This window comes from Miniopterus natalensis, chromosome 1, assembly GCF_054644295.1.
Source record: "Miniopterus natalensis isolate mMinNat1 chromosome 1, mMinNat1.hap1, whole genome shotgun sequence".
Classification (NCBI taxonomy): domain Eukaryota; kingdom Metazoa; phylum Chordata; class Mammalia; order Chiroptera; family Miniopteridae; genus Miniopterus; species Miniopterus natalensis.
The window spans coordinates 49,504,948-49,523,010 of NC_142081.1; the positions used below are offsets into that span (position 1 = coordinate 49,504,948).

General features: G+C 36.7%; 1 protein-coding gene across 1 annotated transcript in view; it reads right to left on the reverse strand.

Annotated features, from left to right (window-relative positions):
• Nucleotides 1-18,063, reverse strand: part of UNC13C (unc-13 homolog C) — a 460,865-nt gene that overhangs the window by 200,344 nt on the left and 242,458 nt on the right. The window contains exons 11-15 of the mRNA XM_087821385.1: nucleotides 17,883-17,998; nucleotides 15,872-16,035; nucleotides 10,210-10,366; nucleotides 3,616-3,684; nucleotides 2,114-2,203 (exon numbers count right to left, since the gene is read on the reverse strand). Of these exons, the coding sequence (XP_087677511.1) occupies nucleotides 2,114-2,203; nucleotides 3,616-3,684; nucleotides 10,210-10,366; nucleotides 15,872-16,035; nucleotides 17,883-17,998 (596 nt within the window). The remainder of the gene's footprint in view (nucleotides 1-2,113; nucleotides 2,204-3,615; nucleotides 3,685-10,209; nucleotides 10,367-15,871; nucleotides 16,036-17,882; nucleotides 17,999-18,063) is intronic.

Below are 18,063 nucleotides of genomic sequence, written 5' to 3' on the forward strand. Positions count from 1 at the left end.
AAGGCTGGTGACTGAGGAATAGCAGGTGAGCAGCACTTGGGCTGGTGCTCCTCAGCCTCACTCCCACCCTCTAACCCCTCAGTGTCAATGACCAGCATCGCTTGTCAATCGGGCAAACTTTCCCACTGGGTCTGGGTTGGGTCTCACTAACATTCTCTACATATTCTTCTAGCAGCTGCAGTCAGAAGATCAGAACTGACATTAATTCTATTTATCCCAGTCACCCAGTGTAACTGAGTTCAAGCTAAATGAATTTTAATTGAACTTTAAAGAATCTAAATGATTGTTGACTTGGTATGGTTTTGTTTTATGCCTTTCATATTAAAAATTACCATTTTAGTGCTTCTAGTGAAAACATTAAAGACAACTGATAAGGCAATTATTTCTATTTTCTTTTCTTTTCTTTTCTTTTTTTCTGTACAGGAATTTTCTAAATAAACATCAATCATCAAACTCTCTTTCCAGGAGCAAAAATTTTTAGCCCATAGCCTGCCAAGTAGATTTAGGAAAGCTTTACATGAATTGTCCTGCTAGCCAAAATATGATTGCAGAGAACCTTCTATTAAAGCAGAGGAGATATATCTATAAATAAATGCCTGCATAGTTTGGTAGATAGTATTTAAATACTGTATATTAATAGTTTAAGGATCGAATATATTCTCATGTAGACACTGCGCTGAAAATGGAAGTGACCACAATTGGGGTAATCTTAAAGAGTCAGCTATTTTCTTGCAATGAAAAAATCAGCAAGACATCTGGTTTAAAACTAAAATAAGAAGTAAAGTCCATTTCCATTTAACACTCTTAGGGATTTTTTTTACTAAGTGCCATGTCCACTTACTAGAGAATTTTGTTTAAAATAGGTTTAATTTAAAACAAAATTTGAGCCAAATGTATCAGAATATCTTGTGTCTAGGATAATTACTTTTCAACACACCTTATGTTGGGAGGTTCATTTAACTCAGACAAAGGCATCACAGCTTAATTGCTGAGGTTGAACAGGACTGACCAAGAGAAGGGTAAAGCCTAAAACCTTTTTGCAGAGCAAAGAAAACCATCAACAAAACGAAAAGGCGACCTACTGAAAGAGAGAAAATATTTATCTGATAAAGGGTTAATATCAAAATATTTAAAAACTCAGACAACTCAATATCAAAAACATAAACAATCCAATTAAGGATGCTCAACCTCACTAATTATCAGGGAAATGCAAATCAAAACTACAATGAGGTACCACTTCACAACTGCCAGAATGACTATTGTCAAAAAGACAAAAAATAACAGGTTCTGGTGATGATGTAGAGGAAAGGAACCCTCATACACTGTGGGTGGGAATGTAAACTGGTGCAGCCATTATGAAAAATAGTATTGAGGTTCCTCAAAAAATGAAAAATAGAACTACCACATGACCCAGCAATCCCACTTCTGGGTATTTATCTGAAAGGGAAGAAAACATGAATTTGATAAGCCCCTCTATGTTCATTACAGCCTTGTTTACAATAGCCAAGAAACTGAAGCAACTTATGTGTTCACGGACAGATAAAGGAATAAAGAAGATGTCACGCACACAGGCACGCACACAGTGAAATATTACTCAGCCATAAAAAAGACATGGATGGAACTGGAGGGTATTATGCTAAGTGAAATAAAACATAGAAAGACAGATACCATATGATTTCACTTATGTGTGAAATCTGAAAAACAAACAAATGAACAACCAAACCAAAACATGAGCAGACTCATAGAAACAGAGAACCAGCTGATGGTTGCCAGAGGGATAGGGTGGGGAAATGGGGGAAATGGGTAAAGGGGATTAAGAGTACAAACTTCCATTTATAAAATAAATAAGTCGCACAGAAGTAATGCAGAGTATAAAGACTATAATCAGTAATACTGTAGCAACTGTACGGTGGCAGAAGGAAACTAGACTTATCATGGTGATCACAGTGTAATGTATATAAATATCAAATCACTATGTTGTACACCTGAAACTGTTGTCATATTGTACATCAATTATATTTCAATTAAAAAGAAAGAAAGGTGAAACCAGAGTTTACCAGGAAATAAATTGGTTATATCACACTAAGTCAGTGACAGAAATAAAATGAGGTACCTTCATCCTAAAAAAGGTGATACTTGTTAGCAGATCAACAGTTGACTTCAGGTCTTGCAGTCTTTCAGCATTGCTAGCAGGGAAGTTTTCCTGGTCAATTAGGAAACAGAAAATGGGTAAATTATCAGCATTATTGTGAAACATTACAGAAAGTAAACAATTTGGAGATATTCTTCATATCCTTCTATTTATTTCCATAATGCAATAAAAATATACAAAACAATATCATGAACGCAATGTTATTAGGTTATTTTTCCTGTTATAATATAGTTTTGCTACTAAAAGGGGGAAGACAGCATATATTTGAAAATATTTTTTATAATTTTCTCAAGATGGGTAATTTTTTTCAAAAATATTTTGGGAACTTTTACATTTGCTACACTTACTTTTAATCCCAAAGAAACTTTATAAAGTTTTAAAATAAGACTGTACTGCAGTATCTCCCTGAAGTACTATGGATTTTAACAAAAAGTTTCTGTAAGATTTGATGATGTTTTAGATGTTTATATAGATGAAAATATAGATGTTTTCAGATTGGCTTCTTAAATGGCTATCTGGAAAAATCATGGGTACCTTTCGGCTATTCATGAACTGCAGCAGAGTCAGGGTGTCTAAATGATGGTGAATGAGTGAACTCAAGGCCCTTTTTGCCCCTGAATATCTTTTCATTCTCATAGTGTTGGCCCCAGTTCCTACATAAAAGGTGAGTCTGACAAAATTTGGTTTTATAATTTCCAGAAATATGCAATTAAGATATCCATCAATAAGGGACTAAAAAATGAATACAGGAGAAATATGTGTGTGCAGATATAAAAAGTTGTTTTGGGTAAACTGTTAAATAAAGAATTCAATCATTAATACTATAGATTTTTTTTGTAAATAAAATTTGTAACTAATGTTTTTGTAACTAAGATATTTTGTAACTAAAATTTATGTGTGTATTTGCATACACACATGCATAAACATATATTTGTGTGTTTGTGTGCAAGTGCGTGCATTTGTGTGTGTTTCACCTGGAGATGAAGAACAGAATTGTTGACAATGAGCTCTGTACAGCTTCAGAAAGGCATATTGTCCTGATCTAGAAGGAGTGCATTAAGCAGTGAGGCCCCCTAGGAATCTCAAAAGTTGAGAAAATATCAGCAGGATATCTCAGTAACAAGGGGTGAGCTTTCAGGGTGAGGACTAGGCTACATGTTTAATTCATAAATTAGCTGAAGGCCACTCAATATGATGGTTATTAAAAGAATTATAAAATTAAGACACACACACACACACACACACACGTAGTATTATTGTAGGCTTATGTGGGGCAAGGTACCTGACCAAGGGACATATGCTTGTTTATTTAGCAAACTCTTCTGGTGTGACAGAAAATGAGATCCCATATCAGGATTTTTGCTTTTCTATTACATAATGAATAGTTTTTTTTAACAACACGACAAGAAATAATCTGAGCCAAACACAATATTTTACCTATAGGCAAATAATTTTGTACATACCCTATACTTTGACAGGTCAATCCTTAAAGAGTTGTGCAACTGGTCTAGTAGTTTTATGAATTTTTCCCTCTGTACAAAGAAAACACAAAATAGGAGCATGGAAATAAATGGTCGCTCTGAATGTAGTCCTTACAACAACTCTAACAGTTATTGTCCCCATTTTATAGAAAACAAGGTTCAAAAATATCAATGACTTCACCAAGATCATAGAGCTGGCATGTGCCAAAGCAGTGTCTCAAACTAAGGTCTCCTAGACACCAAGCTCACACCTTTCCAATAAGTCACACTGCCTCTCTGTGATGAGTGAGAAAGTACGCAGGGAATTATGTACTGTAGAAAGAGTCCAGGCAACTGAATTGCCACTGTACTGATTCACGGCAATGAGTAAGGAAGAGAAAATATAACCCATCTCTCTACCCCCGCACACCAGCCCACCTCCCTAGAAATAAATTACAGTGCTTTTTTTATACCTCTCCCACCTATGGAAGTGGGAACAGCTGCTGCTTTTTCAAAAACAATTTCAAAAAGCATTTTCCTTTTGGTAACACTTACAGACTTCATAATCTGAAAGGATCTATTGCCTTTAACTTGTGTTTATGATTTAGTGCTAAAAAAAATATAAAATATCAGGCAAAAAAACCTGATGCTTCCCTCTAATGATGTATCAGTTTTGTACTGACCTCTTCACAGAGGGATTTGAAGATAATAAAAATAGGAAGTTTTGTTAATAAACATAAGGATAAAGTTATGTGGATTAAATAAATTAGATGCATAAACTTTGTAGGTAGATAGTTTCACCATTTGAGTCTCAGATTTCTAATAAAAAATATGGGGGTAGGAGTAAATGATAGGAAAGGTCTCTGCCTACATTAATATTCCATAAATACTAAATTGCATTTTGAAGTTACTGGCAAAAGTGGAAACTTTTCCTAGTATTTTCATGTACAAGGTGGATTTATGGGGTATATAACTCTAATCCCTTGAAGTCACTGATCTTGATGAAGTGAGCTGAATATTAATTGAGTTGATGAACTGTTCCTAAGTTGAAACTTCAATTTTCTGAATAAACTGCCTTCATCAGGTTTACACATTAGTGAACACAGTTTGAATATTGCCTCTGCGTTAACCCTTGTGGAGGCAATAAAGGAATCTAAGAAATGAGCCTTGCTTTCCAGAAGTTTGCCACTTGTTAGGCAGATAAGACTCTCCAGTAAAGCTCCTGAAAAATACAGTTGAGTTGACTGTATTACATTTTTCTTTCCATTACCTTCATACCTTCCCAGGGGAGGACATGACCTATACTGTCCTTTATTGACCTCTCCCCCATGCATGTGGATCAGTGGCTCTCAATCAAAATAAAAAATAAAAATAAAAGAGCTACTATAGTCATCAGTTTAGGCCACAGCAAAGTTAATCATTTATTGAAATGTGCTCATGTCATATATCTGACCTCTGTGATTGGCACAAATCATCAAGACAGCTGCTCTGACCCTAGTCAACCATGCTCTGGCCCAAATCACTGGCCCTGTTATATACACTAGGACCAACTGTTTGGCTGTCTGCATGATATCCACTCTTCCACTCTTCCTTACTAATAGAACTGCATGAGGCCAGTGTGTCCCTTATGAAATGCCCACTTTCCCAGACATTTTTGCCATGTAGCATGGTTTAAGCCCATGAGATGTATACAGCCTACTAAAGGGAATGGACTCAGCATATTATCAATAAATTACTATTTGGAAAGATTTAAAAGAATGCTTAGCACAGAGTGCTTGTTGTATTACTGTTTGCTACATAAATTTTTGTCAGGCTTTTTTTCCCATTTTCTTTGTGGTTTTTCTCCTTTTTCCCCACCTTAAACTCAGACCAGATGCTAGAAGGTAAAACAGTCATTCTGTGGCTCTAAGATAAAAAGCTAAATAAATGGTAAGAATTGTGGAGCAAGAAGCTAGGAGTCCCCACACCTCACCTTAGCCATGTCTGCCTGCCCTTTCAAAAAATTACAATTCTGAGCAGCTGCACTAGCCCTGGATTCCTTGTTACCTCTGTCCTTCGGTTACATGGGGAAAAAATCTTATTTAGTCAAGTTTGTTTGAGTTTCTGTTTCATGAAGCTGAACAGAACCCTGACTGAGATAGATCATACATTTGGTTCCTACCTAGGTCTTCAGTAACCAGCTAGAAAATTTACATTCAAGGAAAATAGGAAACTGTGGAGAAAACTGCCAGGCTTGTCACGAAATCTCAAACAATATCAGATAATGTGAAATTAAAAGTGTGCTACTGATTGAATTTACATAGAGATCCTTTAAACAGCAGGCCAGCTTGAAGTTCAATTTTAGCTTCCATATTTCTACTTAACTAGAGTGAGATTGCCTTTGCAAGAGCAGAGAAGGCCTACTGCCTGCATGACCCGATGTGGAGAATAAAAGACTGGGTGATTAAAGACTGTTTCCCCTAAGAGACATGTCACGATGTCAGAAACTGCCATGTGATTCAGTTCCTTGCCGTGGGTAAGGACTACATATGCCTGGTATTTGGTAGGGGTAACATCAATAACAAGAATACTAAGTAGAATCTGTATTAAAACTTTAGGTTTAACTAGTTGATAAGAATAACTAGGCCAGGGGTCAGCAAACTGTCAAGAGCCTATTGTAAATATTTTCAGTGTCATGGCCTTTGCCACAGTATTAAACTCTGTGTTGTAGCATAGTAGCTTCCATGGACAATATATAAACAAATGGGGCTGGTTTTTTTCCAATAAAATTTTGTGTATGGACAGTGAAATTTCATATAATTTTTATGTGCCACAAATAATAGTTTTCTTCTGATAGCACTAACAATTTAAAAATCTGAAAACCAGTGTTGACTCATGAGCTATAGAAAATCAGTTGGTGAAGTAGTTTGGGCCCTGGGCAGAGTGGAGGTTTTGAGTAGGGAGAAGCCATTGCTACCCCACAAGTGTACTCTTAGTAAGTCTCCCTAAGATCCTGGGAGCTGTGGAAGGAAAGGCTCTTATAAGAAAGGGGTATAAAACCTCGCACTGTCCTGGGCTTCTCTCTTCCATCCCTTTCTTTCTCAGTATCTCACTCCAACAGCAGGTAGATTAAACCTGATACTAATGATGCCTATGTTTTGGGGGCACTCACTTGCATCAGCTTTCCTGGGAGGAGCCCTGGCCATACATTCACTTGATTTTAGGTTTTTGTAACATTTGCAAGAACAGGATGAAAATTATTCTGACCTGGACTAGCAAATTGTGAAAACTTTGTTTCTAGGTCATACCAGAAATAATCATTGAATAAGAACAGAAATATTTCAAGTAATTCAGAGGCTATTTTGATAATTTTTGATAATTTTATTAATGTTGATTATAATTTAATTAATGCTGATTTCAAATTAATACGGATATCAATGGAGATACCATAACATTATAAAATATCACTACAATGATGCTATCAATGATAAATTAATAAATTAATAAATGTTATCACTTCAAAGAGCATTTAAGGAGTCACTTCATAGGCAAACTTGACAAGAACTGAGATGTTATTGTTCACTGACCAAGAGAGCTTAGTGTTCCCCTCAGTTTGACTAAACTTTAGACAGGCTTCTCTTCTTGATTCTAGGTCCTGATCTCCCTTTTTTATTTTTAGAGCATTTTCTTTAGAAAACTTATAATTGCACGTTTCTTCTCTGCCCTTTTGAGATGTAAATCGTTTCAAATGCCTCTTGCCAGTTTTATAAACCACTGAAGTCTTTCTCAAGCACTTGAGAGCCATCCCTTTGAAATGGAAATATGTATTAAAAAGATAGCACCCCGATCTCCAGCATCTGTGGGAAGGTAGGAGACTACTTTTGATGGATATCAATTAGCAAACCACAGAAAGACATTTACAAACTCAGTTCAATATGCTGAACAGGTTCCATTGATCAACCTTCCCCGCTAATATCCTCAGGTACTTTATCTCGTCCCTGCCATTGTTTCAGTGGTATTGAGCTCAGGGTGTCCTCTCTTCCCCACAGCAACAGGCTTAAACCAAATCTTCCTTGGCTGTTTAATTTTGTTGGGTACAATTTTTGCTTCGACATCACACATGAAAAGACATAATAAATGTATTCCCAAGTATGATGAGTCATTAAAAGGTATGTGGCATTATCAATGAATTATGAAAATAAAAGAAACTTTTCTAAAGTAGCAATTTTGTTTGATCAACTGTGCTAGGTAAGAGTGAATTATCTTTTTTTCAATAAAAACAATATTTCAGATTTTTTTTCATATGAAGAAGTGATCTAGCATCTGCAGTCAAAAACTGTAGAAAAACTATTATAGACGTGTGTCAGGGAGTTAATTAATTAATAAAAATATTACATTGTTTTTCTTGAATTTGTAATACTTGTGAACTTTGTCTTATAATAACTTCTAATTCACTATGATTTATTTTTATTAGAAATAAATATTAATTTTGTATAAAATTTTTCATTGACAATTTTGTATTCTTCTTATTAAAGAGAGTCTTATCAAATAATGTAAGGTTTAGGCAGCACAAAGCTAGAACTAATCACTTGGCGCATCATAAAAAAACCACCTCTTTCAAAAAGTTTTCCACATTCATTCTCTCCTTTGTCATATCACTTCATTTTCTCTATACCACTGTCTAGATTTAGTTTGAGAAAGATTTCTTTTTGACTCTCTTCTATAATAAGTCATTTAATTTACAAAATGAAGTTTGTTATAACCATATTGCCACTAAAACACTGAAAAGAAGTGAAATCAATTTAGTTTCTCTTCTTTGGGTCAGCGTGAAGTAAAAAGTATGCGACTCATTTCCCTCCAGGGAGCTTTGATGGTGGATATTAATCATGTAAATACATCAGCTTTCTCAGTGGTGGAAAGGTTCAGTGTTCCACAAGATTGGCTTATTCTGTGCAATGCACCCAGGCAGAATATTAAAAGCAAAACAATTATATAACACTGAATGCTCTATGTTACAGGTAAAATCCTGGGACAATAAATGCTGTTACCAAGATGAGGTTTTTAGAACAAAACTATTCTATGATCTGATATTGTTCATGACAGTATTTTCTTCAGCTGGTTAGGGAATGTGCTTTGGTTCCAGCTCTTATAAGAGTCAAACTGTCTGACAAAAGTGGCTGATGGTGTATTGTTTATACTACAGTTGTTAAGGCAGGAGAGATCAAACACTCATACCTTCTATTATAGAGTACTTTCAATGTTTACAAACTGGCTTACTGTCTCTTACTTCATTTTAATTTGGGAAACATTTAGAGAAATAATTCTTGTTCTCATTGATCAGATTGAAAACCTGAGGCTTGAATGATTGAACTGACTTGCTAATTTTGAGTACAAACTCCAACCCCATGACTCCCAACCCAGGCAGAGTTTTCTTCTACTAGTATGTATTCTGATGTGTCATTAAATAACAATCACTTTTTCCTTTGATTCATTCCAACTCATTTTATCCACCTTGCATGCATTTTATTTTAGGTAAAAAAGACAAGAAAAGAGTAAACACAGCAGCACATTTTTCCCCCTACTGGCTTTATACCATTTTATTTGCTGGGTTTCATCTGTTTCTGCTCTATGACATGTACTGCCCTAAATTTGATTTCTAACAATGTGATCAATCACAAAAATCTATTCAGTAAACCAATTTGGAAGTTCAGTGGGAAATGTAATTGTGGTGTCATGGAAAAAATACCTGTCTCACAGGATATTGAGCGGAGCTCCTGGCCTACCCAGGTGCCCTGGCCAAAACCTTGGGAATCTTTCCAGGCATTTTTTCCACTTTCCTCACTGTCCACATCCCTAAAGACACCAAGTGCTATTAATTTTATACCCTGAAAGGCTCTGAAATTTGTCTTTGCTCTTCTATCTCCACTAATTCTTAGTTTAGATCTTCACCACTTTACTGGGATTACTGTTCATTTATATTCCACCTCCAGTCTTATCAATTTCCATTTAATTATGCTTATAGAGCATGAGCTCCAGTGGCAGGGCAATAGAGAATACTGGAGATTCCACAGGATCCCTGCGTTTTCACTTTTTGATGTGTTTTTGATGCATTCGAGTACTTCAGATGCACAGTCTTAATTAGACACAGATAGTTCTAGTTCTCTTAGACTCATACATCTATTATTTTGTACTTAGAAGCTGTGCCGTTATCCTGAAGTAGCAGTAGGGACCAGTGGGAAGTGCAAATGAAGCCCAGTAGACCGGTCAACCGAGCTCACACTTACCAGGGAAAAGCGCAGTGGTGAACCCCAAATTTGCATATATGAAGAATTTCCTATAAAGTACCAATACGCTCATAAAATGTATGCTTTCACGCATTGGAAAAGGTCATTCCAGATACGGAGATTTAATCTAAGGAAGATGCCTATTGACTGTCAAAATTATTTCACTGAATATGTTTCGAATGAACTTTTAGCTTTAGACGAATTATGCTAAGGTATATTCCCTAAGATATACCTTCTGCAATAAAATTCCAAGAATATCTGGAATCCAAAGCCCCTTTAAAATGTAACTCCCATAATCTTCTAGAAATTGTAGATTTAACAGAACAGTACTTACACCAAAGTTGGTAGCGGCAAATCGATCTGAGGCAGAAACCTGCACATTTGTTGAAATCGTCGTGTGAGCATAGAAAGCATTTATATTTGCCAGCAAGGTGCTCATGATGGCCGGGACACCGGGGCACATGTATTTAGAAGACAGACATGAGAAGTGCCTGCAAGACAGACACATCAAGCTCTTTAAAACAGGAATTAATTAATTCACATCGCAGCTTAGCCTCTAACGTCAGCCATTAAATAATTCCTCAGCTGCATCTATGAAAAGGAGCAAAAACTCCCATGATCTCTAATTGAAATAGAAAGCAATTTCAGTCTTTTAAAAATTTCTCACTTGCCGATGTGAAATGGCTTAATTTGAATGTGATTTGCCGCAGGGATGTGTATGTAAACCCTTTCAACTATGAGAGTGTTGTGTGTACACACACCAAAAGTGCAATCTCCAGCAGACTCTAGCACCCTGGGGAAGCAATAACACAGGAGAATCCTTTTCTCCAGCAACTCTGTCCCCACTTATTTCATGGATAAAGCAAGAGGCCCTCCTTGCACTGCACCTTGATCGAACAAGTAAACGTAACATCTGCCCTGAGTCCAGGTTGTGAGCTTTTGTCATAAAGGAATATCTTCCACAAGCAGTTCTGTTCTCTAAGCATTTTGCTAAAACCAGGATTTAATTGAGCCAACAGATGAGTAGTGGGGGCAGATTGAATTACACCAGCTTTATACTTGAAGACCATTTCTTTTGAACCTTGAATAATAGTATCAGATATGGACATCAGAAGCAGTAAGTGCTCAATTCTGTTACTTCTTTCACGAAAACCTGTTTCATTTGAACAATAACAAAAGGCTTGAACATTGAAAGCACAGTCTAGGGATGAAAGTGAAAAGATACAATCCGAATGGAGGAAAGAAATGTTCAGTTCATAATCTGAACCTGCATTTCTGTCATATCTCAGTAATTAATCCTCTAGCTAAGCATTAGTGGATTTTGTATTACTGAGCACAAGCATGGAGTGGACATACGTACATAAATGCCCTGAGTTGCACCTCAAAAGAAATGGGTGGTGGTTCTCAGATGGTGGTTTCTCTTAGATCTCAGCCAGGTCACTCTCCCAGAGCTTCTAATGATACTAGCTAATACAAGTAGGTTCAAGTTTTAAACATGGATCTTTGAGGTTCATGAATAACAATACATATATATTATGAGAGTTACAGAAATTGTGCAATTTAACCCTGCAATTAAATTATCACTGATTGCTTCTTTTAGGTAAATAATACATATTTTGACTTTATTATACACTAAATTATAAGTCATATTTATTAAAACTACAAATGATATAGAGATATTAAATATAGAAATTAAAATCCTCTAGCACTATGCTTTCACATTTCTTTTTTTCCCCCCAACAACTCATAAGTAATTATGTTTGTTAGATCCAAGTTAGAGGTCAAGAGTTTCGGAATATGCAATGCCTGAGGCATCTTTTACTTTTTGAGAGTTTTCAGCTAACAGGCTTCTACATGGTCTTCGCTTGGGTCAAATGTCTGCCTCTGAGCTTGTGTGCCCTTTCTTTATGTGTGGTTACTGCCAAGGCACGCCTGCTTGCTTCTAACCATGTCTTTGAAAATCATTTCCTTTTAAGGCTTCAGTTCCAAGACTACTTAAATTATCCTAAGGGGAAGAGAAGAAACAGAATTAAAAGTACAATTAGCAATTTAAATAACAGAGTAGATCCCTGCAGCAAACCACCCCTTCAAAGGGTGCACCTTCAAATAAAATAGGTCAAAAAGTTCTCCTGTAATTTCTGGAAGTGCTTAATAAGTCCCCCTCAAAGACTTGATTAAAAACAACTAATTAATAATGTTAAAATCACTTGACTTCATTTTTGCAAGAAAGGGGGGTTAGTGTCAAATCAATTTAGCAAATGGAATTTCAGTTCCATGGGAAAAGTTGGAGTAACAAATTCCAAAAAGATGATGCTTAAATTGCCAAGAATGAGATTGTTACTGGCATGTGTGGTTTTTCTTTAGCTGTAGCAACTGCTACATTACCAACCATTAATTCTCAAAGTATTACTGGAAAAACATTGGGAATTCATGTGTACTTCAAATAACCCATGTGGATTCAGCTCAGTTGCTATTGTTTTGTAGGCATCATAATGGGGGGGGGGGGTGGATCATCTAACTCACCTGCCTTTTCATGGATAACTGTCCCTAATCACACCCATCTTGTGGTTTTCAAGGGATGAAAATGTCTTTGATTAAACAGATTTTAAAATCCTAATTTTTTTTTTTTTTAATGAAAATAAGAGCAGGGTGATTAGATGAAGCACCGGAAAGGCAATGATTCTTAAATCCTTTTAAAGGCTTTCAGAGAAACAATACAAGGTGAAAGGAAAGGCTTGCTGTATTCCTGGGTTAGAAATATACTAAAACAATATTTATTTCATTTTCTCCTGAGAATTCAGATTAGAATGCATTTCAGGGATAAGTAAATGTCTTATCCATCCTTTTCCAACCTAAAGAGGGGACCATGCATTTAAGGATCACTTCTCTTTTGGCCAAAAGCATCACAGCTTTTCACAGATGCTATGGATTGCTGGCACTCATTTACAGAGGTTTTGAGGGAGTGGGTTAGGACAGGAAAGTAATAAAATGCACAGGGTTTAAAGAAATGAAAGTTGAAAAGCAAGTAAGGATGGGACCCTTGAGCTGCCCATCTGCTTTCTCTGACACCTCTCCTCATCTATGCCTGAGCTTGGGCCCATGTCTATGCTCTTACAGCACCCACACACGCCTCTACTATGCTGTCTTGTTATTATTTCATTTCTTCTTGTCATTCCCCCTAGATTAGGAGTTCACTGGGTGCAAGAGCCATCTTTTATTGCTGCATCTCCTTTGCCCTGCATAAGTCCTCTCACTTAGATACTTAGAAAGTGTCTACTGAATAAATGAATTACATCTTCTGAAATGTGGGCTCTATGAGATGCTGGACTTTGCCTTCTTGTTCACTGATGTATCTTCAGTGCCTAGAGAACTTCCTGGCACACGGTAGGCACTCAGTAAATATTTCTTAAAGGAATGAATGGCTTAATTGAGCATCACTTTCCTTAGGAAAGCAGGCTCATGGCCCAAGTAGCTAAAATAGACTAGTGGCATTAAAGTAAACTATATCCCTACAGTTCTGGTTCAAACTGAATTAGGTTAAGATGGCCAGTGCCAAAGTACAGATTGTTAAGCACACCAAAGTAAAAATCATAGACCTAATGCTTTTCTATTATTTGGTATTATAGAGGAATGACTGGAGTCTAATAGAATCTCAGATTTTGTAAGAAACCTTAGGTTGCCTTTTACAACAAATGGAAGACTCATTAGGTACTCAGTTAAAATGTATTTGCTTGACAGGGATCACCATTAGAGGACAATTTAATCCTTAATGCCTGGCATGAAGTTTCTTGCATGTGTTCAGGCCATCTGGGTTCACAGTTAATGCTAAAAAAAAATTTAATAAATAAAAATATCAATATCAAATTAAATGTGTGACCACAAGTAGAGATAATCTACCACAATGTGTTATCATCAAAGTGCAATTATCAATTTATCACACAAAAACAAGGCATTCTTTTCCTTATGCCTTTCTGCCTTGCTTTCACTCTTTAGACCAGCAGTTGGCAATCTAGGTCCTATGGCCAAACCCAGTCCAAAGTTTTTGTTTTTAAAATAAAGTTTTATCAGGACACAGCCACACCCATTTGTTTACTTAATATCTACGGCTGCTTTTGTACTAGGAGTGCTGAGTTGAGCTGTTGTGACAGAGATTTTAGGACTCACAAAGCAGAAGATATTTACTATCTGGCCACTTATAGAAAAAAAAATTGCTGACTCCTGCTTTAGACTAGATCCTAGAGTGATAGGGGCTTTGTCAAAACTGAGTCTTAAAAATATGATAGAATCTATTCACCTGCAGGTCACTTAATACCAATAAGGTTCTAAAAATATCATTTATTGTGATTTACATATGTTAAAAGGTAAGACAAATACAAGTGATAAAAATGAAGGAGGGATGATCCTCCTCTTTTAAACTATCATACATTTACCTTTTTTCCCCCTGTAGTAACATGATTGTGCTTCTCAGAATATAAGAAACATGAAACTGAAGAAATCTGAATCAGCTCACAGAGATATTTTATAATAAATGTAACTTTCTTTTATTGGGATTCTTTCCAGAAGGTTTTTTTTTTTTTTAAATTTTTTAAAACCCACTGCATACAGTAGTTTTCTTTTGGCAGAACACACTTTGTTACTTATACTGTTACAATAGTTGCATTTTAATTGCATTCAAATTTTATACTAGGTGTTCTGCTGAGTTATTATAGCCACTGGCATGGGACAGAGCAGATGGCAAAGTCACAGACTGTATTATGTCTACGCAATTACAAAGTAGCTTGCCTCAAAAGTAGTGAGCTCCCTGTTAGTAGATGTGAGCAAGCAGAGGGATAATGACCACCAGCCAGGGATGCAATAACAGGGTTTCCTGATTTGGAGGGAGGTTCAGTTGGGTGAACTCTAAGTTCCTTCGTATGTCTAAGAACCTGTAAGTCTTTATTATTTAACATTAGGATATTCCGTAAAGTGAAAACACACACACTTTGTCAGGCTTTTAAAGAAATGTACATATGCTGTTCTAGAATTATGACTGGAGGTGAAATGCTAAGAATAGTAAACTTTGATGAAGAACACTGATTCTGGCTCAGTGCACATCCTTTGTTAAGGTGGTTGAAAATGACTGATTATCTGGGCCAGCATCTACTCAGCTCATGTGAAAATATAATCTGATCATCAATATAAAAGAACAGTCCTCTAATATATGTACATAAATAGTTTACACATTATATATAGTATATATCTGAACAAAATGCATTTACAAACTTAGACCAGGTTTTGGTAAGGATTTAGAATTGGGTTAATACTTGCCTCTAATTAACCCAATTCTAAATCCTTGCTGAAACTCCTCAGTAAGGTTGTGTGTCTGTATGGCTCACTTCTATAGTACCACATTTACTGTAGTTTTTGGGTTCTATGGGTGCTCAATAAATCTTGGTTTTACTGAATTCTCAGCAATGATATAAAATATAGGAAGGAGTGATATAGTCTAATGTTAGGGTCAAGACTTTATAATGGCTCTAGATGTGTCCCTGACATTAATAGGCTTTGTAACCTTGGACAATGCCCTTCAATCATCAGGCTTTAGCTTTCTTGGATATCAAATAAGGCATCAGCTCTCAGGCTTTAGAGTGTATGAGAATTACTTGTCGGGCTGGTTAAAACAAAGATCATTGGGCCCCACACTCAGAGTTTCTGAATCACTAGGACTGGGGCAGGGTGGTAAATTGCATTGCTAAGTTCCGAGGTGCTGTTCATGCTGGTAGTCAAGGGACCACACTTTGAGAACAAAATAAAGCCTGGGAAGATAGTCTAGTGAATTACCAAATCCATAATATTTTAAGCTGTAAGAGAGGCAGTAGCTAGCAGCAAACTGGCACATTAAAATGTAATTATCTTTTTAATCAAAATTTCAATTAAATTAGAAGAAGGGGTATGAACACTTTTTTTTAAGGTCTCAACAGAGATTTTTGAACATATAAATGTTCTATGGCACTTACGTCATAGCTTGATAAATGGATTCAATTCCATAGCGCATGGCAAACTCATCGACTATTTCTTGGGAAGCATCATCGAAGAAAACCTTCCAGGCTTCGTCCCCTTTGACCTCTGGGATTTTCACCGCACCATTAGATTTCACTTCAGTCAAGTAATGGAACAGATTCTAAAAGTAAGTGGTTTTCAATTGTTCAGTAATTCCTTAGAATAGGCCAGAAATATTTAACTGTAACTTTCAGTAAATTATACTTGCACTGTGATTATGTCTAATATTTCATCAGTATCTATAAGCAATAGGAACTGCTTGGATTTTTATTCTAACTAACCTCAACTTTATGCAAATTCTGATTTTATTTCTGCCTGGGTCTATATGGAATCAATGATTCAAATGTTTCATACTTATCCAATCATTTTAGAAGGAAGTACAAGTTTCTGCATGCAACCATTTCTAAATGCTAGATCACATTTTTGCATTCATGGGCCCTGAGTAAATTTTAATGCCCTGATTGAATAATCTGATTTTGGCTGTGTTAATACAGAATCTAGGTATGTAAATGATACTAAAGGGCTTCGGCTGCAAAATGATAAGGAGTCAGCAGGGCAATGGGCTCAGGTTGAAAATGCATGCTTGAGAATTCTATAACAGAAAAACTCACTACATACAATTCCTTTTTGCTTCTAACAAGTTTAGGAACTGCTGCATGGGTATAGCCTGGGTTACTGAAGGACCCTTTCTTGAATTTCAGGGTGTGTTTTTTTGTTGTTGTTTTTTTGGTTCTTTGACCAGCAGAAAAGACTCTGAAAAGCAAAGCATAATCATGTTCCCCGATCCAAATCTTCTCTGCCCACCCTTTAAGGCTCCCATCCTGCCAGTTCAAGGAATTTCATTTTTTATTGGTCTGAAAACTTAACCACCATTTTTGAAGGAATGATAACACTGGAGAGACAGTAGCCAGGAAATTAAGCCTATAATATGCAAAAGACTTAAATATTGTTCCTCACCCCTTCTTTAGTAAATGGAGGTGCAAATAGTTACACGTAATGTTTATAGATATATAAAAAATAATATGCCAAGATCCTCTCAGCTTTTTTTCTTTTTCAGTCTTAGGATACTTTGTCTTTACCTCCTTGGACACGGGGAAAGGTCCAATCCTCAGCTTCTCCTCATATTTTTTAATACATGGGACAAATATCAGAGAAAGGTTTTGGTAACACCATTAGTTAAGCTCTCAGATGCAAAGCATCCAACAGAAGCCCAAGATTATTTGACTGTGTGTCTACAGTTAGGCATGAAAAGGATCCTGCCCTTGAGAATCAAATTGGTTGGTCGTGACTTCTCCCTACCCGGGCCCTGCCTTTTGCGTGGGCATACTGCCCACTGCCATGACGGGTCACTGCGTTCTGACACTCCTCGTGCCCAGATATGTCTGTGGAGAGGGTAGGTGAAACAGAGGAGAGTTCATTATGTATGAAGCCCCTTGTTGTGCTCAGAAAAAGGAAGAAAAGCATTCCTGCTTATTACATTGGCTCCCCAAAGCCACTGACACAGCGTCAGCATGTTATATTTCAGGTGGTAAACAATACCCTTAATTAAATCTTCAATGAAACCAAAACACTAACTCAGAGTTCTCAAAAACACTCATGATTTGGATGGTCTCCTTCCCTTACTGAAGCACCACTTTATCTTTGATGCTGCCGAAATATTTGTCGCAACTTATTTCTCCAGTAAGTGCCCTTTAACATTCTTTGCTCTCCCTGGAAGCACGGCGCTCTCGTTTGGTCTGCCAGCTCACTGCCTCGCCGCCTTGCTCACCCATTCCTGCCCGCGCCTGCTCTTGACTCTCACTAGGCACCCACCTGCGCCACTGCTGCTGCCGAGTGAGCGCTCCAGGAGCAGCTCCGCAAAGCTAACTCAGTTCTGGATTTGAAACAAAAGATTTTGTTGTATGATTCATAATCAAGGCCAATTTCTTTTCTAGGTTTTTTTTTATTAATACAATTCAATTTACTTACCTCATGTAAACAGGTATATTGTACGTGATATGGAGCAACCTTCTCCTCTCCTTTTATTTCCACATTGATTTTCAGGCGAATGGCCCCAGACACAGCTGACTTATCTGTCCGTTTCTCTGATCAAGCAAACGGAATTGGTCAGTCATTTTTGACGACACCATGTTTCTCAAACAAGTTCTCA